General features: G+C 34.0%; 1 protein-coding gene across 2 annotated transcripts; it reads right to left on the reverse strand.

Moving 5' to 3' along the window:
- Window positions 1-370: 370 nt before the first annotated feature.
- On the reverse strand, window positions 371-11,030 carry LOC143229295 (uncharacterized). 2 transcript variants are annotated; one of them, XM_076461427.1, is made up of 2 exons: window positions 10,762-11,030; window positions 371-2,728 (listed from the first exon to the last, which is right to left on the reverse strand). In XM_076461427.1, exons 1-2 carry the CDS (start codon window positions 10,771-10,773, stop codon window positions 2,234-2,236), a joined length of 507 nt encoding a protein of 168 aa, XP_076317542.1. In that variant the 5' UTR covers window positions 10,774-11,030; the 3' UTR covers window positions 371-2,233. The 2 variants fall into 2 exon arrangements, with proteins under 2 accessions (XP_076317542.1, XP_076317541.1); XM_076461426.1 differs by having other exon boundaries at window positions 10,802-11,023.
- Window positions 11,031-23,257: the final 12,227 nt, after the last annotated feature.

Consider the following 23,257-nt stretch of genomic DNA (forward strand, 5'->3'; position numbering starts at 1 on the left):
TCATGTTCAATAGTGTGAAAGATTTGAACAACGTCTTCTCGATTATCTCCTTATTTCACCTTCAAGGTAAATAACAAAATTAGTACCGAAACGTTATGGATCAGGTAAGTTTGTTTGCATCAGTTTCATAATCTAGTGGTGTAAGTCTCACTTATTACTTAAACTGGGATGAAACATACTGAGTCTCTAAATATTCTTTTAACTTCTAAAATTGGTACCTAAATATTATGAATTCGGTAATTTTGTATATATCACTAACATAAATTATTATTATTAGCTTTAATTGCTACTATAAAGCAGGATGGTATATAATGGGTCTTTAAATATCCTTTTACCTTATAAAACTGATATAAGAGAAAACACACATCAATTTTTTTAGCCGAAAGATATTTAATTGGTGATTAATAGGAAATATAAGTGATTTACAATAATAATTCATAGAAATAACAAATGTTTAAAAAGCATAGTATTAAGTTCTATTTTAGCACACTAATAAACGCGCAGAAAAATAGATAGAAGGAAATAACTAAATTATTGTAATGTGAGCTTGATGAAAAACTATATGTGTTTGAAAAAATAAATTCCAAAGTGAATGCTCTTTGAACCGTGCAAATTCTTGCCAGAAAAATATTAGATAGTCCTAATAATGCCTTGAAAATTTGTCCTTTAATGGCAGTTTAGCCAAACATTAAGAGCTTGCTTCCTCATGAACCACTACTCATGAAACATCTTTATTCTAAATAATAACAGGTAATTAAAACTAAACAAAAACTTGTTTTCTACTTGTATTTAATAAAACGTAAACTTTCTCCAATGTAAATATAAGATTTTCGTAGATTATATATATATATTTGTTGTTGTAATATTTCTAAAGACCAAAACTGTATCTTAATCATTTCAAAAATCATTTAAGCTTTCTCTGTATACAGAAATAAAAAAAGTATTTAATAATAAATTGTTTTTAAAAATATTTCTTCTAATTTTTAATAGTATTAATTTGCATTATTATGTTAGAAGGAAATAACTTGGGTAAACCTGGTTCAGTAATTAAATGGAAAAATTGTAAATTACAAGTTCATGGTAAAAAAGAGAGAAGAAAATTACGACGATAACCGAGAACAAATTTAGTTCTTGAGTAATTAAAACAAGTTGTTTTTTAAATTCTAAAACTAAAGGAAAATAATACTATTTGCCGTATTCAGATGATCATATAAACCCGTTGAGAAGAGATTAAAAAGCCAGCCCGTAAATATTGCTAAACCCAAAACGAGGGCGAAACAAGTGCTGGTTCCTATACAGATTAGGAAAATATAGCTTTCTTAGAGCGTTGTTATGAGTTGGGAATTCCGATAAGTAGTTGTCAAACTGGATTGGTTTAACATTATTTTGCCAAACATTTCTCTCATTTATCAAATCTGGATATTCATGGTTTGTGGTGTATCCAACAGCACTGTTTAACACTGAATGATTAGGTGAGTAAGACACGCGTGTATTTTGAGGTCCTCTAAATCGATGTATGTTATATATTGGTACAATACCACCAGGAATTATTTTAGCTCCTACTATTTCAAAATTTGGAATATTTTGTGGTAGATTTGGAACGTTGTCTGCAGGTGTTACCAAATAAAGCGGAAAGCCTCGAGGAAAAAAAGCATTGTTGGGAATACGCCCTCTGAAACTGTTCAAATTCCTTTCGAAATTTTGGTTATAATATCCACTCGGGTAACTGTTGTAATTCCGGGGATTATCTGTATAAAACTCATCATTTGGAATTTGTTTCTTGAACCTGTTGAAATCCCTATCAAAGTTCTGGTTATAATAACTGTTGTAGTCAATATTGTTATTTTGGCGTTTTTCTTTACTGTAACCCGAAGGATATCTTTTTCCAAAATTTTCATGGTAATGTCCGTCATAATCAATTGGATAAAGTTTTCTTTGTAAAGTATTAAAAGGATAATAATTATCATCAAGAGGTTGAATATTGTTTTTAAATCTGTGGAAATCATCGTAAGTTTGAGAGAAAACGGGATGTTGATTTTGAAAGAACTGTCTCTGAGGGTTATTTGAAAAAAACTGTGTCGGAAAAGCATAATGGTGGCCATGATTGAAATTATTTCTATGCTTGTGGAACTCTGGAAACTCAGAAGGTCTAATATTTTCGTTATACTGATACACTGAATTGGGGTACTGAGAATTGTCTCTTGCTCTGAATTTGTGAGTAGGATAGTACGCGTCAAACCCATGAGTATTTTATGTATATTTGGATACTGTTTGTCGTAGTTGCGATAAGTTTTGAACTTGGTCTGTAGTTTCGGCTGAAAAAGTCATTATGGTAATTTCTTGGATACGTTCTGTGTCTTATGTGATCTGGATCGTAAAAGTTGGTTCTATGTTTATTGTTATCGTATCCATCTCTGCCTATGTGCGATGAAGGATAACGCTCTTCCTTTACAATACGGTAGCCACTATCATCAGCTGCATAAAAACGAACTACAAGATCTCCATTTTCATCACGATATCCGTAAGAACCTTTCAGTCCCTCTGGCGGCTGGTGTTCTTCCTTTCTGAATGAAGAATCCTTTCTCTCTGATAATTGCAAAACTCTTGCAGTTGGTATTTCTTGATCCACACTTTGAACAGTCTCTTTAGCAGATAAAACGTGACTTTGGTCAATTGGTTGTGATTCAAGTGCCACGGTTGTTAAGACTTCCATAAGAAGAAAAACAATCTAAAAAAACAAAACAAACAAACATGGTATAGTAATATGCTTATGTTTCTTTAAACGTCATTATATGTTCCTGCTTTCAATATTACGTTAAGGTATATTCAATTAATTATTAACTTTTGAGATTATGCAAATTCGAACAAAAACTTATCAGAGTGATAACATCAAAGCTTTATTTAGTTGGTTAACCTATTATATGCAATCAACCACGTACGTTATGTAAAGCCTTAGCTTACATCTGTAAAAGCATTCTTCTAATGTGTCTGTTTTATTTGTTTTGAATTTCGCGCAAAGCGACTCTAAGGCTATTTGCGCTAGCCGTCCCTAATATAGCAGTGTAAGATTAGAGAGAAGGCAATTAGCCATCACCACCCACCGCCAACTCTTGGGCTACCCTTTTATCAACGAATAGTGGGATTGACCATAATATTATAACGCCTCCACGGCTGAAAGGGCGAGCATATTTGGTGCTACCGGGATTCGAAAGCCTTAACCCACCCGGGCCCGTGTTTGTTTTGTTGATCCGATTACTATAATACATAATTCTAAGATATGGTTCTTTAAAGATTTTATGCCACGGACTGTTGACGTCGGGCAGACTTGTGGATAATAATCTGATTTCCAACCTTATTTAAAAAAGGGTCTATGAGTTTCTAAGTGTATTTTGATTTAAAACATGGTGATTTGGTGAATGTAATGGAATGCAGTGGAATAAATGGTTGCCATGAAACATGATAAATAGCCAAATGCAATGATTGGTAAGTTTGACAAAAGTTTTACATAATATTCGTATAAACGACATTGGATTTGATTTCTACTAGAATCGTACATTTTACAAGCTTCTGCGTTAGTTATCATACTCTAGTTTTAAGCTTAACTGTTTAAGTTTGGTTTGCTATGAATTTTGTGCAAAGCTATTTGAGGGCCACTTGCGCTAGCCGTCCCTAATTTCGCAATGATGGACAAGAAGGAAAGCGACTAGTCAATATTATTCACCGCTAGCAACTACTCTTTTACCAACGAATAATGGGACTGACCGTCACATTATAACACCCCACTGCTAAAATTGTAAACATATTCGGAGACTGGAATATGAATCCCACAACCCGCAGATTGCAAGTCGAACGCCTTAACCACCAGGCCTTACCACACGAACTATTTAAGAACAATCAATGTTTCACACTTATCAGTAAAAACTTATACTATTCTGAGCTTAAATCCCCTTAAACTAAATTAACTAGTGAAAATAAAATAAACTATTTTCTCCAGACAGATCATGAGTACAAATATCCCAGAACCTTGTTATGTCTACATTTTATTTACATGAATTGACTGACCGAGTGGCAACCATAATCATGAAATACGTTTTAATCAGAATGTTTGTTTTGATTTGTTTTGAATTTCGCGCAAAGCCATACAAAGACTTTCTGCGCTAGCCTTCCATAATTTAGCAGTGTGAGACGAGAGGGAAGGCAGCTAGTTACCACCACCCACCGCCAGCTCTTGGGCTGCTCTTTTATCAACGAATAGAGGGATTGACCGAAATATTATAATGCACTCCAGGCTGAAAGGGCGAGCATTTTTTATTCGACCCCGCAATCATCAGATTACGAATCGAATGCCTAAATGACTTGGCCATGTCAGGCCTTATCAGAATATAAAAGTAATATTTTCACCTTTAAATATCAACATTCACATTGTATGGTAATTTATTAACGATTACAGAAATTAGAAAGTGTTTTACATCACTTTTCAACGTAATTATTTTGATTCAATTTAGAGAAGCTGATTATAACTTTACATTTCCAACAACTAAGAACTATGTAAGTCATATGGTTCCTCAGATATTTTGTACATGTTGAAAAACACGTAGATATGCCCTCTGGTTATTAAATATGGTAGTGGAAGACAAGCTCGTGCGAGTGGATTACCTCATTTTATTTTGGCATGATATAAGAACAATATTAATCAAATTTTTATTATTAGCCTTGCATGACTTGGCAGGAAGGACAGTCGACTCTCAAGTTGTGGGTTGCAGGTTCGAATCCCTTTCGCCAAAAATGCTCACTCTTTCAGCCAGGTGGCTTATAAGGTAATGGTTAATTCTCACTATTCGTTGACAAAGCAATGGTCTAACTTGGGCCACCTCAGATAACCCATGTGTAACTTTGTGCGAAATACCAAACAAATTTTATTATATGGTTAAGACTACTTTTATAACAAACAGAACATGCTGAATGTAAGTAATGAAGTAAGTCTACTTACTTTTTAAAACGACTATGATATTCACCTGATCATAAATCAGACCCTTGAGTAAGACTGTAAACTGTACTTTATAACATTGTAAGTGTATTAGTGTTTATTGACCCACGTATTCATAATTAACAAACAAATTACTTTTTATGTTGTATTCATCCCTTTTCGATTTGAAGATTAGTGTTATTCATCTCTGTCAAACATACACTCCACCCGTTACATCACAATAACGTACTCTCATTTATGACAAAAAGGGTATTTTTGTAAAGAAACAGACTTAAGATACAGCATTTTTCAATAAATAAAGTTTCTAGAAAGAGGTCACAGCTGAATAGTGTGTAAAAGAGAACATATCATGAACATTTATAAGCACATTGTCGACAGGTAATTCAATTTTTAATCACTAAAATCCTTGAAACTCCCTCTTAGTTAACAATACATGTTTGTTCTTTAAAGATATTCTGTTTTACAACAATCACAATTCTTCAATGATTCAATGACACTTTCAAGTCTACTCAAACACCGAAACGTCCCAAGGTTAAATGCATTCATCCATTACCGACATTACTACTGTTACTAAACATAAAGCAGATGAAATTCAATAGAAGCAACGGGGCAGAAAGGTTTCAACTTTCATTTTGACTCAAATGCAAAGTAAAGCTTGCCAACACATGTTTATTTGGAACTAACGAAATCTTTGAATAAAATTACTTTATTTAAATTATTTGTGACAATAACAATGACGTCAGTTCTCTGGATGTATGTACTTCTTTCTTATAGCAAAGCCACATCGGACTAACTGCTGAGCCCACCGATGGGAATCAAACCCCTGATTTTAGTGTTGTAAATCCGTAGACTTACCGCTGTATTAGCGGGGAGCTCTCTGGATGTATGTAGATGAAACATTATATTCTACATTTGAAAACCCTGGTTGGATCCAAACATATTTCTTCATCTTAAGATGGTTAAACTTAAGGTAGTAAAAAGCAGTAAAAGTACATTAATTTAGTAATGTGTTAAAACACATAATTATTATTTGCGAACATTGTTGCAAATGATCGACTTTGTAACTGAATTAAGCAAGAGTATTCATCGTGTAATTATACTACAATGGAGGATTATAACATGTTTAAATTTACTATTATCCCACAACACCATGTTGAAATAGCGGACATTCATCAACAACTTTATTAAATAAAGTATATTCTTTGCTAACGTTTCGTTAAAGTAAAATGATTCGTTTAGTGTTATACATCAAGGTAACATTACGTAATAATACATGGTCATTGAACATTAATATTAGTTAAGCAATAAAATAATAATACTTTACAATTAACATAATACAACAGTATAGGGAGTGCTTTCCATAAATGTTATGTAAGAACATAGAAATATTGCTTATTCACATAATGTACAACAGAGGAATGTTGCTCATTAACGTTATGAAGGAACACGAAGAAACATTCCCTGTTAAGATTATTTAGCTACACATGTTATATATATACATTTTAATTCTTTAAGCACTTCCATAATTTATTTGGTTTATCATTACAATCAAGTCTAAGAAACTGTAAATAATTTGGCCAAATAGTATCATTAGATAAGGCAAATATTTTGCCTGTTTATTACTAGCTTTAAAAGATGAGATTGCAATGTTTGATTAGTCTGTGCTAACAGACAATGTAAACAATTTTATAATGCGCTAGACAAAGAAAGGGGACAAGATACCTGGATCAGTTATTACTTAACTTTTAATTTCTTAAGATACATGAGTCGTATTTAGTAAGTCATTGTTAACAGCCCGCGCAGGTTAGAACGTTTGTGTATCCAATCATATAAATTTGAAATGCTTTGCTCAGACAATAGATCATATTTAATCAAACTCACATTGGATTAGCAGACAATAAATTAACTCAAGGTTTATTTATGAAACGTCGAATATTATGACCTGTACAGTTCATTTATTTTATTCTAAAGTGTCTACAAAAACTAACTGGCTAAGGCTGTTAAGATTTTTGGACGGCTGTATCTGAGTCCCGATTTGGCCATTTAGATCACTGTTGCATAATGTGTCACTCAGTTGAAAATACCAGCAGCTGTAAGAAATTATACGCGTGGTATCATAGACTGAGCAGGAGGTAAGAACAAATGCTTAAAACTGAATGGAGTAATAATGTGTTGTTTTTGGTTTGTTGCTATCTCTATGCAGAATAACGTGGTTGCACGTATGAGTGACACTTTTCTAGTTTTGCTGTCCGCGTGCAACGTGCAGTCGAATCTAGACCTTTCAATCGAACAACAATCCACACACATAACGGAATATCGGACAAGCATTGTGAATGAAATACTTATAGGACCAGCATGGCCGAGGATTAAGGCGTTCGACTCCTAATCTGATGGTCGCGGTTTCGAATCTCCATCTCACCAAACATGCTCGCCCTTTCAGCCGTGGGGGCGTTATAATGTGATGGTTATTCCCGCTATTCGTTGATAAAAGAGTAGATCAAGAGTTGGTGGTGGGTGGTGATGACTAACTGTCTTGTCTCAGTCTTACACTGCTAAATTAGGGACGGCTAGCGCAGATAGCCCTCATGTAGCTTTGTGCGAAATTCAAAAACAAACAAAACAAACAGAAATACTCATAAGTGTATTCTTGTATTAGAATAATTTGTTTCAGATAATAAAAGTATAATGAATATTAATATCAGAACTACAAAAACTTCAAGCTATAGGTTTGAACAAGGAATAGTTTTGATATAGAACCAGACAAGCCCACCTAATATACAAATCCATCCCAGCCCACAATTAAAAATGTGGTTGAAATATAGAACTAATATATCAGTTTTATAATGTGTGAATTACTGGTAATTTAACAACTTTATTACTTCTAATGTTTTTACCATTTTATTGTCAAACAGGATCACTACTTCACAAATATGAAAATATAACTTTTACTGCAAATCATCACTATTGAGTCATTTTAACATATTGAACAGCCTATAATTACACACATATCCACATACACATTGATAAATTATGTTATCTCAGAAACTATAAATATATTTAGGAACCTGGAGTTGATGCTTTGCAGTGTTTGTTGCATGAAAAAAATATACATTAAAGGCTTTATTAGTCATAGGACCTAAAAATTCAAGTATAGATGTATTGTAATTTTGTTTGTTTGTTTTGGAATTTCGCACAAAGCTACTCGAGGGCTATCTGTGCTAGCCGTCCCTAATTTAGCAGTGTAAGACTAGAGGGAAGGCAACTAGTCATCACCACCCACCGCCAACTCTTGAGCTACTCTTTTACCAACGAATAGTGGGATTCACCGTCAAATTATAACGCCCCCACGGCTGAAAGGGCGAGCATGCCGGGCCAGTAATTTTGTAGTCAATGTGTTACTTAAAACAATTAAAGAATATTCTAGGCCTAATAATAATGGATCTAGTAAAGGTAAACATCGTCAACAAACAACCTCACAAACAAGTCGATTCTCCTTAAATTTAGGGACCTGGCATGGCCTAGCGCGTTAAGGCGTGCGCTTCGTAATCTGAGGGTCGCGGGTTCGCGCCCGAGTCGTGCCAAACATGCTCGCCCTCTCAGCCGTGGGGGCGTTATAATGTGACGGTCAATCCCACTATTCGTTGGTAAAAGAGTAGCCCAAGAGTTGGCGGTGGGTGGTGATGACTAGCTGCCTTCCCTCTAGTCTTACACTGCTAAATTAGGGACGGCTAGCACAGATAGCCCTCGAGTAGCTTTGTGCGAAATTCCAAAACCAAACCTTAAATTTAGAACGATATCAATCGTCAGTAGTTCAGGTGATTTCTTAGAACTCATCCAGGTCCAAGTTGACAATTTTGTTCCAGTTTACCTTCAAATAGATCACGGAAAATCTGGAGCCAAACACTTTTCACAGAATGACACTGTGTACTCAGCCTGTCACAAAGTATGTGTAGGCATCTAAACTTTGTATGCCTTCAATATGAGGTCTAAAATTAGAAACTAGATAAATGAAATGTTAGAAATGTCCATAACTGTCCCTCTGTTTGAAGTGGCAGATAAACTTGTGGTCATTGCTGGTGGAATAGAGTACAGGTCCGTAATAGCCATCCAAATTACTGGCATCTTACCTTGTACCAATGTCAAAGCGCTGAGCACAGATATCCTGTTTGCTTTGCGCCATTCAAAGTCAATCAAAGCGCAAAACGCTAATTTTTATCTTTATAATATAACGTTATAGGTTGGCACAGTCGTCACGTTTACGTCCAAAGTGGTAGAGGATAAAACTAGTTCCGCTTTCTCTGACCTGACTGCGTAGCCTCTGTTGAGAGCCGGCGAGACGTGTCTTGCAAATACGTGTATTGCACCCTGTTCGCGCAGGTCCTGCACCCAGTAACACATAACAACCTTTTGACGTCATTAACATGTAATATTGCTTGTAATAAATAAATAAAAAAACAACACAAGCCTTAATCTAAGATATTTGTATTGTAAGTCATACTGTATGTTGAAAATCCAGTGCTTTTCTTTTTTCTCCAACTTTGTTTAACTATACTGTTGTTTCATGTGTACCTTTATACTAGTGATGGATATTTTAAACTGAATAATCTTTATGATTAAAATCCACAAAATCCAGCCTGAGCATGTAATGTGGTAGTTAAGATGATGTAATATTAACCGGTTTTACTAGCAAAATATTATTTTTCTCATGCTAAGATGGGTTAACATTATCAATACCATTTTAAAGCTGTAAAAGAGAACCTGGTTTCACTGTGCTAAGCAAATAAAAGGGCTGGGAAACAACTTTATAATCAGAAAAGTAGACACACACCTGCATACACGCATGAATTTAATAACATGTAATTGATAATAAACAGTTTTGATATATGCATTTTTTTTCTCAAATTATAAGTTGATTTTATTATATTATTTTAAGTTTTAATTTTATGGCTTGTCTTGAGTTCCACAGCTGCTTAAGGCAGAACCCATGAATTAATAAGTGCATTAGTTTAAGTATTGTACTAATAATAGATTGAAAAGTGCATTTCGTACATAGGGAAGTAGAACAGTCTGTGTTGTAAAGCATTATATTAATGGGAATTTATTGCTATGTTTCTATTTTTCTATGCAATAAAAAACTTACATTGTAACCATTATTACTTATGTATTTTATCCAATTATATTAAAACAAAGCATTTGATAGTTAGTATTTTCAACCTGACCGAAATATTATAGGACACTTAAGCACAGCAGCCAGGTCAGAGACCCAGAATTCACCTGTAGCATCCCTGATTTAGAGCTGCTAATCAAGAAAAGAGCACCCATTCAATATTTCACACAGTTACATCTTGAATATTGATGTGAAAAAAGGTGAGAGTTAAATGGAAGATTTTCATTTCCAAAAATTCCAATTAAAGTTAACTATTTTGAAAATAGAAGAAAAAAACAACTGAGATATAATCTGTTTTTTATAACATAGATTCGTAGATTAACAACTACTCAAAATAAAAAAAACACGCTCAATGTATTTATGTTATACTTAGTTAACTTAAACTCAAACATTTTGAGCAGCGTTTTGGTGTTAGAAAATTACACGGAAATAATTTCTATATTATTGTATTATCTTTAGTCGAAAACCTGAAAGAAATAAACGATTTGAAAATATGAAATTATCTTAAACCTTAAATTGAAGAAATGTCACTCTACATGCGTTACATACAATTTAAGTAAAATTGAAAATAAATTTGACAGAGAATAAAATCATTTAAATAGAATACCTCAACCTTCATAAATTCTGTTAACGTATTTTGTATTTACCACTTTGGTATGGGTGTCCATCGTCTTTCGTTGTGTGGTTTCTTGTCAGTAATTGTTGTTAGAAATGAAATATTCAGAATTAGTGGCACGATGTTTAACTTCAACAAGGAGGAAATACAAACAATAGATGTAGTCACGCTTTACAGATTCACATACTTAGATGTGCCTACACAGCTACGTCTTGACTGGAAGTCGGGTGTGCAGCTTGACATACATCACTGAGCTGTGTTGAACTACGTTCTCTGCTTTATGTACGTGTTTGTAGCAAAATAATAACTGTAAATATATCCGAAGTCTTAAAATTATATACCATTCTTTCAGATGTCCCACAAAACAAAGAAAGTAGTAGTTTTACTTTGTATTTCTAACACACAGCGAACATCATACAGCTTTCATTGGGCTCAGTTTTATTATTTAGTGACATATGCACATTTAATACCGTCATTACATTTACTCTTGATTGATTGATTTCTGACAAACGATTTCAAAACACATTATTTTAGAAGCTTAAACAAATACTTTTATAAAATTAAGTAGGGGAATCTTTAAGTAAAGTGATTTTGAAAAATGCATTATATGTCTAAGTGTACGTAGAGTTTATACGCAATGGAAAGAGAGAGGCATGATGCAAGAACGACGCCTCCTTGCGGAAAAACATTACACAGAAATATCAAAATAAGTAAATAAAACACTATGTTAGGCCTATATTTTAACTTCGAAGGAATTTGGGTTTTCAGTTTCACAGACATATATTGGTTAGTTATTTTTGAATTTCGCGCAAAGCTACACGAGGGCTATCTGCGCTAGCCATCCTTAATTTAGCAGTATAACACTAGAGGGAAAGCCGTTGGTCATCACCACCCACCAGCAACTCTTGTGCTATTCTTTTACTAACGAATAGTGGGAGTGACCGTCACATTATAACGCTCCCACAGTTGAAATGGCCAGAATATGTGATGTGACGGGGATTCGAGCGCCTCAACCAACTAGCTATGCCGGGTCTAGCGTCATAGATCTTTATCAACGTTCAAGATTTGTCATGCTGTTAAGCAACGGTTGAAAAATTTCAGAAGACATTTCCCAGTAATATTACTAAAAAGACTAAATTTTTATTAATGGAAGTGTCAAGCTGTTGTTGAAACTCTCTATCATATGTAATCTATCTAATAAGTTATTCCAGTCAATATAATATAAAACTAAAGAAAAATGTATGTGTGTAATTAATTTGTGTGTAAACCGATATAATTATTAAATAATTTCAAGTTTTGTTTTTTCTTTAAAAGAGTGCGAAAAGACGCATTTGAAACCTTTCACGACCTTTTCTTTATGTATAAATATTGTCCTCTAAACCTTCCTCTTTGGTCATTACGAAATGAATGCAAGTTATTTTCCTCTCGCATCACGATAACTGACAGCGCTACTGTTTCAAAATATTATTTGTCATAAAGCAATATGCATGTTATAAAGAACGCCAGAAGAAGGCAGATGAAACTATATTTAGCAATTTTTCCATTTTGATATTCTTTGGATATCTTCAACATATTTTTTACTCATCCCAATTCATTTGATTTGAATCAAATAGGAGAGCATTTATGGAATACGTAATTAGCAGTAGAGCCTTCATAATTTACAGAAAGGCTTGAATCTCTTACCATGGTTTTTGGTTTTGAATTTCGCACAAAGCTACACGAGGGCTATCTGCGATAGCAGTCCCTAATTTAGCAGTGTAAGACTAGAGAGAAGGCAGCTAGTCATCACCACTTACCGCCAACTCTTGAGCTACTCTTTTACCAAAGAATAATGGGATTTACCGTCACATTATAACACCCCACGGCTGAAAGGGCGAGCATGTTTGGTGTGACGGAGATTCAAACCTGGGACCCTCGGATTACGAGTCGAGTGCCTTATCCACCTGGCCATGCCAGACCAGTTACTCAGGTGATGTTGCATTCAACATTAAATCGTTTTTAATTTTTTAAAATTAAAGTAATGATTATTCTTAAATTTGAATACTGAATTTGATTTGACCTGTGAAGATTTAATTGCTTATTCCATGTACTGCAACAAGTATGGCTAAGGTCGTTTTGGAAAAATAAGCGGGAACATATGACGATTCATAGAGGTAAGCCTAATTTACTTTATGTATGCCAGTTTTTTGATGATGTTTGAAACCTTTTCAAGAAACTTTACCCACCAACCCTTATGATGTTTTGTAGTGGAATGTTATATATCCATGGCATATAAAAGTAAAATATTTCGTGCCAATCACTTTCAAATAATTGCGAAGTGTCACAACCCACTTTAACAGATATCAATACATATTTTATTGTTGTGTTCATTATTTAATCATATGACCATGTATATCTGATTATGAATTATTAACATATACAAAATAATAAAAGTGATCTTCCCATCTTTTATATAACATTAACTTTTGCCATAACACTAAATGATCAATAATATGCTATTAAATTTATTTATAAGACCAACTAAATTTGATAGAAATAAATTGATATTCCTCTGTGGTTTCATAATTTAAACTAAAGATGACTAACGAGTTACAAATTAATTTTACTGCTTTAAAATTACAGTCAATGATAAGATAACATATCAAATGATTTATATAAACACAGCGTTCTCTGATTGTCATTTAAAAGGTGCAGAAAAACCGATTATTTGTGATTTTACAATATATATACTGTTTTCGAATGGTTCAAGCCTATATAGTTTATTTGTTTGATTTGTAATTTAGTGCAAAGCTACGTAAGGGTTATCTGCACATAGTTGTTTCCAAGTTTGAGCTAACACAGGAAAAGCAGATAGTCAACAATACTGATCGGCAACTCTTGAGATACTCGAAACTGATTAAATATAAAATTTTGAAGGAGAATGGATGGTATAGGATGATCCAAGGAAAATATAATAATATTTTGCTTGCAGAGAGTGAAAAAGATTTTCACATTCTGAGAGTCGCGAATTCGATACCCCGTTACATGCTCGCCCTTTCAGCCGTGGGAGCATTATATGTGCAGTCAGTTCCATCATTCGTTGGTAAAAAAGTAGCCCAAGAGCTGGCGGTGGATGGTGATGACTAGCTACCTTCCCTCTAGTTTTATAAAAAATGTAGCTCAAGAGTTGGTGGAGAGTGGTGATAACTAGTTGCCTTCCCTCTAGTCGGCTAGCGCAGACAGCCCTCGTGTACCTTTGCTAACGCCCAAAGTTAATTCTCTGAAGTTAAATGATTTGCAATGTTCGAAATTTATAAGCGTTCCTGGTTAATTATCTGGAATTTTGTGATTAATATTTAATAAGCGTTTATAACAATTATACCTTCCAAAAATTATAGTATACAGACTGTAGCAAACGAACAATTTCATTAAACTGTTTCTCGGCTAGATTTTGTACCAATGAAGCGAGATTCTCGAACGTTCAACGGTATTTGAAGACATGCTAGTATTTTCGCAAAACTTATGTTGTTCATTCTTGCTCTTGAGAATGTTATGCACAGTTAGAGAACAAGCGAGATTTGTGCAATACACGTCGCATGCATCAAACTGAAACAAACGTTTTAAAATAAATGTATAACAGTCAATCAATTACTTTGTACGTTGAAGTTTTATGCTTGTTTTAGTGATCAGACAATTAAATGTTATTTTCAAAACAATGTTACCGTTCAGGCATTGAGAATATTTTACACAGATTTTGAAAATTAATTGGCCAGGTGGTTAAGGCGTTCGACTCGTACTCTGAGGGTCGCGGGTTCGCATCCCCGTCACACCAAACATGCTTGCCCTTTCAGACGTGGGGGCGTTATAATGTTACAAGCAATCTCACTATTTGTTGGTAAAAGCGTAGCCCAAGAATTAGTGGTGGGTGGTGATGACTAGCTGTCTTCCCTCTTGTCTTACACTGCTAAATTAGGAACGGCTAGCGCAGATAGCCTTCGAGTTGCATTGCGCGAAATTAATAAAAACAAACAAACCAAATTAATCTCTCCTAATTCATACAGAATGTTCACCCAAATTTTGATAATACGTGGTTAACAGGTTTGCAAGCATTCTACTAAGTACAGCTATGGTTATATATGTACACAAAATATACTAACGCAGTTAGGGTACAGATCTAGAGTAACCTTTAGCCTAAAGTGTTGTTATAACACACACACACACAGAGTAAGGTTTACATAGCTTGTCAAACTATTTACATTCGAATTTTCAAATTTAAACTACAGAAAATACTCAATAATCGAGGAACTTGAAATTGTTTCAGGTAAGTTTAGAGCAAATTCATCTACAAGACCTTGGTCGTCGGAGGCCAAAGGTACAATTAGATCTCAAATTGGTGAAGAGGTGACAAGAGCCATGAGTTACTAGTTTGTACTTGAAAAACTCGGAGTCATTTCACAAGCCACTATACCACGGATAAAAATGTAAAAGTAATGTCAAACTTTACTGAACTTAATAATTTAGTTGAATCGTTTGTATAGAATTTGAAACTATTTGAACGTTACATGATAAGAAATCTTAGTTAAATGACGCAGGTGTTACCTGATATAATGGCAGAACTCTAGAATTATTATAATTTGTTATTACACATTATTAAAGAGGATTGTTGCTATTAGAAGAATATACATAATACTTGTATTTAGTTAGTGTCAATATTAACATAGGACAGAAACGTCAAGGCTAAATATTTTACTATCAGGTTTATTACATGATTACTTTTTTATATGACACGCAAAGTATAAGTTAAACGAAGACATTATGAACATCAGGGAGTGTAGTCACGTGCGTAAACATAGAGTATACATAATCCAATCAGTTGTATGGTAAGTGCTGTATACATAATATAGTTGACGTGAACACTTCTAAACGATGTATATATAACCTTTCATAGCCTTTGAGTATAAAAAAATAAACTTATGCACGGAACATACACGAATAATAAGCAGTTAGCCGTATGTGAAAACTGGCATACAAATTAACACTTGAATAAGCAGAACCACTAAAGTAGAATTGTAGTATTCACCAACAAACGTGTACGTCAGTGTTACATTACTATATTATTCAAAATTTATTGATGATATACAATTAAAAAATAACGTGTTTAACAGGTACATTTCAGTGTTATTACAGAAGTGAAAGTTTTCGACAGACTCTCAAATTTTTTCTAAAGTATCTCAAAAACATACGGCAAAAGGTAAAAGAAACCACCATAATTTAGACATTTCTGAAACTAAAGGAGGAAAACATAAGATTGTATAATGTTTTTCATTTTTTATAATGAGATAATTTTCTGACAAAAGATTGCTGTGTTAGGGCAAAGTAAATTGCATGAGTGTAATCAAAGATAGACAATATTACTGTTTAACAAACTAAAGAAACATCACTGATTGGTAGTACCGGATATTTTCATTTAAAATTTTCGTACAAGAAAAAAGTTTTTAATATTATAAAAGCTGCGATTTGCCTTCAAAATGCCAAATTTAATCTTAACTGAGGCGTTGTTTTCCTTTTTAACTTGTTCACAGGAATAACTCTTTAGATAGATGAAGTGTGACGCGGAGCTGGGAAAACACAATTTTATTAACACACACAGTGTTTTAGTAACACTACTATGACGTGTCTTGTGGTGATTCTGAGAGGATTCTGAAAATTTTGTGATGTTGGTAAGTATCTCCGTAATGGTAAGTAAGACCTTGGACTTAACTGTCTCTTTTCTACCAAAAATAAATTCCGCGGGTAATACGTGAAAGCATATTTTATTACTACAAGTAGTTGCAACCGTTGTGACCACTAGATGATTCAATACTTTTAACTTAAAAGCAGGAGCGCATAAAACATAAATAAAGTGGTAAGTGTATATGTTTAATTTATGTCAATCACGCTGTGGAACTATTATATTTTTTTTCTCTGAAGCATCATGTAAGTAACAATACATAAAATCTAATAACCAACATTTTAAAACATGAAAAATGCTGAGGGTTCAAAACTGCTTCTTGAGTTTGTACATAAGTTTAAAGACATTATTTTAAACCGTCTTTGAATATGCAGATGAGGAAGTAACGTTTTAACAACAGGCAATATAAGGTTGTGACGGAACGTCATACATTAGAACTACATATCTAGCAAGATGCCATCAAAAAATTAATCGCTTATGAGAAGGGTATACAAGCTCTCTTCCTGACACAACATATTCTCAAACTTAAATGATAAGGATGTGTCAAAGTTTCCATATTGTGTATGTATATTCTCTCTATTTAATGGCATAACAAAGAAATACGGACGAACCTAAATTAGAACCATCCAGAGAAACACAACCAATGGGTGTTATCTTACTTGTGGTAAGCAGAGAGTAGCGTTTTATAACAGGCGAAAATCCATGAACATAAAGAGATCCGTGACAAAAGCTGTCCACGTGTACCATGAAACAGTACAAAAATCAAACCATGAAATGTTTCTGTGTGGGAAAGAGATACGAGTCACATTTCAGCCGTGGGGGCGTTATAATGTGACGGTCAATCCACTATTCGATGGTAAAAGTGTAGCTCAAGAGTTGGTGGTGAGTGGTGATAACTAGCTGCCTTTCCTTCTAGTCTTACACTGCTAAATTAGGGACGGCTAGCGCAGATAGCACTCGTGTAGCTTTGTGCGAAATTCAGAAAACAAACAAAACAATTACTAAATTTTTTTCAAAGATAGGATATGATAAGAGAGAAGTAAGTTTGGACTTCTGATTTGTATCTTAGTAAACCAAGAAAATATGAGACTCCAAATTTAGGTTGTCTTAGCGATGTCTATTCTATAAAGGAATATTGTGCATGGTAATACAAAAGCACGAATAGTGACTGAAGGTTGGTACAAATTGTGTAATTCAGAGCAACGTAGTGATGCATAGAAATGAACACTGTTATTTAAATATTTCCTTTTGAAATAAAGAAAGTGAACCTTAACTATCATTAACATTTGAATTCTAACTACATTTCGACACCAAGTTACATTCCGAAATTATTAAAACAAGTTTATTATCTTGAAATGCATTCATAATAAACTTGGTTTATTAAGCTTTGAGTGCAACTCTGTAAACACTTGTGCCATGAGTACTTCGATTCTTGCTCAACACACAATAGACTGATCAGTTAACTTTACATTATGTTTGTTTGTTTTAGTATAAAGCTAAACAATGGGTTATCTGCAATATGTCCAGAAGAGACAATCAAATCTCAGATTTTAACTCTGTGAATCTGTAAAATAACTGTTAAATCATTGACTACACACTTAAATTTAATAACAAAAATAAAAACTTGCAGGCCCTCCTACAGGTGCAACCTCGAAAAATCAGTTCCTCTTTGTCTAAAACTATCGGGTGTATTCTGCTTAAATTTGTAATATAAATATATAAGAGATTTTTGTTAACACTTTGTAAACGTATAAGACATTCTTAGAATAAGATAAGTATACATAATAATACAAAACTTTTATAATTCCTTTAGAAAAACAGAAAGGATGATTTAAAGAAACACAGTTATTTTATTAAATTGGGATCACGTTTGAAAACAGGTTGGTATTTTAAAACAGTTATACAATCAATAATATAAAACAATAAAATATTATAAAAATAAATTGTTAACGCATAAACTATTTTAGTTAACTTTAAAAGCTATAGATGGCATACCAGTCACATTATATATAGAGAACAAGAATCCAAGCTACCTTATTGCTAGCTAAAGTAACAAGACCTATCGATAATAAAAATCTTTTTAGGCCTCTCTTTTGTTCATGAAGTTACGCTTTCAGACGGGTAATTTCATTCATACAATTTTTGATATCAACTCGAAATTTTACATCAAATTCGTTGTGAAAATTGTTGAAGTGTTGTTTAAGGTTGTATACTTAATTTTCTTAAAAACATTGTTACACAGAAGACACACTGGTTTATTATCTGTTTCAATCATTACAAATTTTAACTCCAAACTTTCATTAAGTTCTTGTTTCCCGTTTTCCAGTTACGCACCATTCTCTTTTCGGCAGTAATGTCAGAATGAATTAAATTTTCTTTATTTTCTGAGTGTTCACTATCATCTGGATTCTTTCGTTCTCGAATTATCCACTTATCCACATCATGGGATTAAAAATAAAATATATTTAAACACTTGAAAGTTGCAGAATAAAAATAAGTTTGCAAACGCATGCAAGACAACGCACACTCGATAACAATCATTTAAACCAGACTGACGTTACAAAATTGGCAGAGTCTGTGGCAGTGATGAAGCGAGCGACATTAGTGATGACGTGAGGCAGTGCAATTGCTGATTACCAAATTTGCTACAAAAATAAATGATGGAAAAATTGATTCCTAAACTCGAGCTGGCCACAAATGTGCTAAACACTTGCCACCTGTGGCCAGTGGCCATGGATTTGTCCACCCCTGTTCTAGAATGATCGTTAAGACTCTTACGTCGCAATTGGTCTAGAGAAATCTGTAGCCAGTGGTTGTCAACACTTATTTCAAAGTGCATGTGACTTTTTCTGAACAAATCTGTACGTGATGGAGAAAATGGGTATCGTTTTCGGATTCATCGTACAGTAATTACTGAATAACATGTGAAAATTTCAATAAAACCAAATCATCGCAGTCTTGTGTAATTGGATAGAAAATACTATTAACTAGCTCATGATAAGCATAGCATGATGTATTTACTATAATAAGGTATATATATATTGTGACACAAAACCTACACAATATCTCTAGTTAAATGACGTAAAACAAATATTCTTTGAACAATATACATAACTATTTTATTGCATTTTACACAGTTTAACCACTCCCTTCATAAGCTAAAACGTTAAAAATGTTGAGTTTACTTCACTAAAGACAAAGCAACAATTCATTTAATAGATTTTCAATACACTTTCTGTAAGTTGATCTTTGTATCTCAGAACGGCTGGTATAGGTATTAACACTATTTGATAAGCAGAGAACAACGTTTCGACCTTCCTAGGTCATCTTCAGGTTAACAAAGAGAGTTTGCAACTGATTGTTGCTGGACGCAGTCTCAGGGACGAGAGTATAAAAGGGTACAGGATTGTAGGAGGCGTTGCAGTTGGATGTTAGGTTATCAATTAGTATAGGTATAAAGGTTTTCCCGTATATTGGTTTAATTTTGGTTTTAGTTGATGTTTAAGTAGGACTTCTTTGATTTTACGTTTGTTTATTTTTGTTTCCTTACTTAGTATCTGGGAGTTTTCTGTAGTTATGATGTGTTTATTTGATTTTCATTGTTCAAAAACATGTGAAGGTGGTTTCCTGTGTTCTTTGAATCTCGTTTCTTATTTTTTTTTTGCTTGTTTCTCCAGTATAGAAGTCATGGCAGTTGTTGCATTGTATTTTATAAATTATGTTGGTTTTGTGTTTGTCATTGTAGTTTTTACATAATACAGACTTTAATTTTGTACCTGGTTTCTGAAAAATTTGGTGTTAACTGAAATGTTGTGTTTTATTATACGTTTTTTTCCAAATGTTGGTTACTTTTTTGCTGGTGTCGGGAACATATGGTACGCAGCAGTCTAAGGTTTTGTAGTTTGTTGCATCTTGGGGCTTAATGTTGTTTATTTGTTGTTGATCTAGGTGTGTGCGTATAAGTTTTTTATGGGTTTTTGAGGACATTTGTTGATGTTAATGAAATGTTGTTTTATTTTATTTTAACGTCAGTTTTATCGGGTGAGCATAAATTTGTGGCTGTGTTTATTTGGTTTCTTAATATGTTGAGTTTTTTTGTTTCATGTGCTGAGTCTCAGGGAAAGTATAATCCAGTATGGGTGATGTTTCTCGTCATCAAGAATACGTTGACCTTTGCATATTGCCAGCATATGTGCAACCACATGTCCTTCCTCTGCTCCTGCCTATCTGGCATATGTTTTATTCAACTTAAACACATTCTTACATTTGCGAAGTTTTCCTCACTTGTTGATACGGTACCAGCAAATCTAATATATTTCCATAATGCTAAACTAAAGAGCAACAAATGGCTTTGAATTTTAGGTACTTGAATTTCATCTTAACATAACCATTTTCCAATTTGCTGAAATGCACTGATTTTGTATGTCTGACAATACTCACTTCTAGGTCCGGCATGGCCAGGTGGATTAAGGCGTTCGACTTGTAATCTTTAAACAAAGGATGTAATAAAAGAATGGTGCGTTGTGGCTCACTAAATCCATGTCATGAAACTTATTGTAATTGACAATAACTATTTGATATAGCAAAATTCACTAACTTTATTTACATGTATGTAGGGGCAGGGGAGTCATTTGGGCAAATTGTTTCCTCGCTTCGGGCAAAATAGGAAATAGAGTAATTTTATTTTCAGAGGTTAAGAAGACTGCATGCCACCGAAGTTAATGCTTCACATTCCATGATGTACAAATTCTATTTTAGTGTGGCCCAGCATGGCCAAGTGGTTAAGGCACTCAACTCGTAATCTGAAGGTCTCGGGTTCGAACCCCCATCAAACTAAACATGCTCGTCCTTTCAGACGTGAGAACGTTATAAGATGACAGTCTATTCGTTTGTAAAAGAGTATCCCAAGAGTTGGGGGTAGCTGGTGATGACTAGCTGCCTTCCCTCTAGTCATACACTGGAAAATTAGAAACGGCTTGCGCAGATAGCCCTCATGTCGCTTTGAGGGAATTTCAAAAACAAACAAACAATTATAAATGTTTGTTTTGAATTTTGCACAAAGCTACTCGAGGGCTATCTGTGCTAGCCGTCCCTAATTTAGCAGTGTAAGATTAGAGGAAGACAGCTAGTCATCACCACCCACCGCCAACTCTTGGGCTACTCTTTACCAACGAATAGTGGGATTGACCATCACATTATAACGACCCCACGGCTGAAAGGGCGAGCATGTTTAACGCGACGGGATGCGAACCCGCCACCCTCAGATTACGAGTCGCACGCCTTAACGCGCTTGGCCATGCTGGCCAATACAATTATAAATGTAATAGGTTTAGCATTTATATCTGACAGCAAGTACATTAATTATATTCCCGTTTCGCCAGCTTTATCCGTAAATTAATTCACTCGTGTTTTATGATTGACGTTTGTAGTCAACAAGAATGTAATTAAACTATCATCACACCTAAAACCATCACTTACACTTTTTATTATTTTCTGCAAATTTTTACTGTAGATTATCTTTTATACCAAGCAATACTTTCTGTTAAAATCTTATAGAGGACAATACAAAATTGCTCATTCGATCTTGTATGATGGATTTAATATTTTGGAAACATTACAAGTTGATAATTCCATAATTGTGACTGTTAGCGGAAGAAAAGGTATTTGTGTTATAATTATCTGACTATATTAAAGACAATATCCGGAAAAAAATCAACGTTATACCACTTTCACACACTCACACACATTATACCTCAAGTCCTTCTTAGTCAACTTTCTGTGATCTATAATTTGAGTTTATGTAAACACATAAATTAAAGAAAGAAAGAAAAAATTAATGTTGATTACCGAGATACTAATCAACCAGTACTTGTTATTCCTGTTATTATGTGCTCATGTTTCTCTTATTGGACATAAATGTACAGCTTAAAATGTACGGTTTTGATGTTAAGAAGAAACTGTAATCAGTTCGTTATAACGAGAAACCGACTTGAAGTAAAAACGTATCTCAGAACGGCTGGTATTAATTAGTATTAACACTTTCACTGAGGTCATCTTCAGGTTAACAAAACCTAAAGAGGTCGAAACGTTGTTCTCTGCTTTATTGGTAAAAGTGTTAATACCCATATCAACTGTCCTGAGATACACTTTTGTAATCAATTCGAAAAAGGCTCAGGTATTTTCATTCTATTGGCCTGGAATACACCAGAAAGTCGCGAAAGTTTGTGTTAAAAGCAGAATTCAGGAAACTGAATGTTATGTCTTAGTCGCCACACTATTACAGACACACTTTATAATTGTAAACGCAGTATAGCTATAACATAAATAAATGACAAAAATCACACGTATAATTTATTTTTAATTCGTTTGTTGCAATGTATGCTTTCTATACGATGTACCTGATGAACGGATATCCACTAACACACTTTTCGGTATCAGTATGTCTGTGCATTTATACGCTTCTAACGGTAAACTAGCAGGTCACATGATTAGTCTTGTGTTTTTTATAAAGACAAAACTTTTGAATAGTCTGTCTGTGCTTTGCCCACCATCTGCTTTAAAACAGGCTTTTAATGTTATCAGATTTCAGATTTTCGACTTAACCATTTCAACTGATACATGGTTTGTCTCATTCTAGAGAGTCATTTTAATTGTAAATTCGCCCCGGCATGGCCAAGCGTATTATGGCGTTCGACTCGTAATCCGAGGATCGCGGGTTCAAATCCCGGTCGCACCAAACATTCTCGCCCTTTCAGCCGTGGGGGGCGTTATAATGTG

This window comes from Tachypleus tridentatus, chromosome 10 (assembly GCF_004210375.1).
Source record: "Tachypleus tridentatus isolate NWPU-2018 chromosome 10, ASM421037v1, whole genome shotgun sequence".
In the NCBI taxonomy this organism is placed as follows: domain Eukaryota; kingdom Metazoa; phylum Arthropoda; class Merostomata; order Xiphosura; family Limulidae; genus Tachypleus; species Tachypleus tridentatus.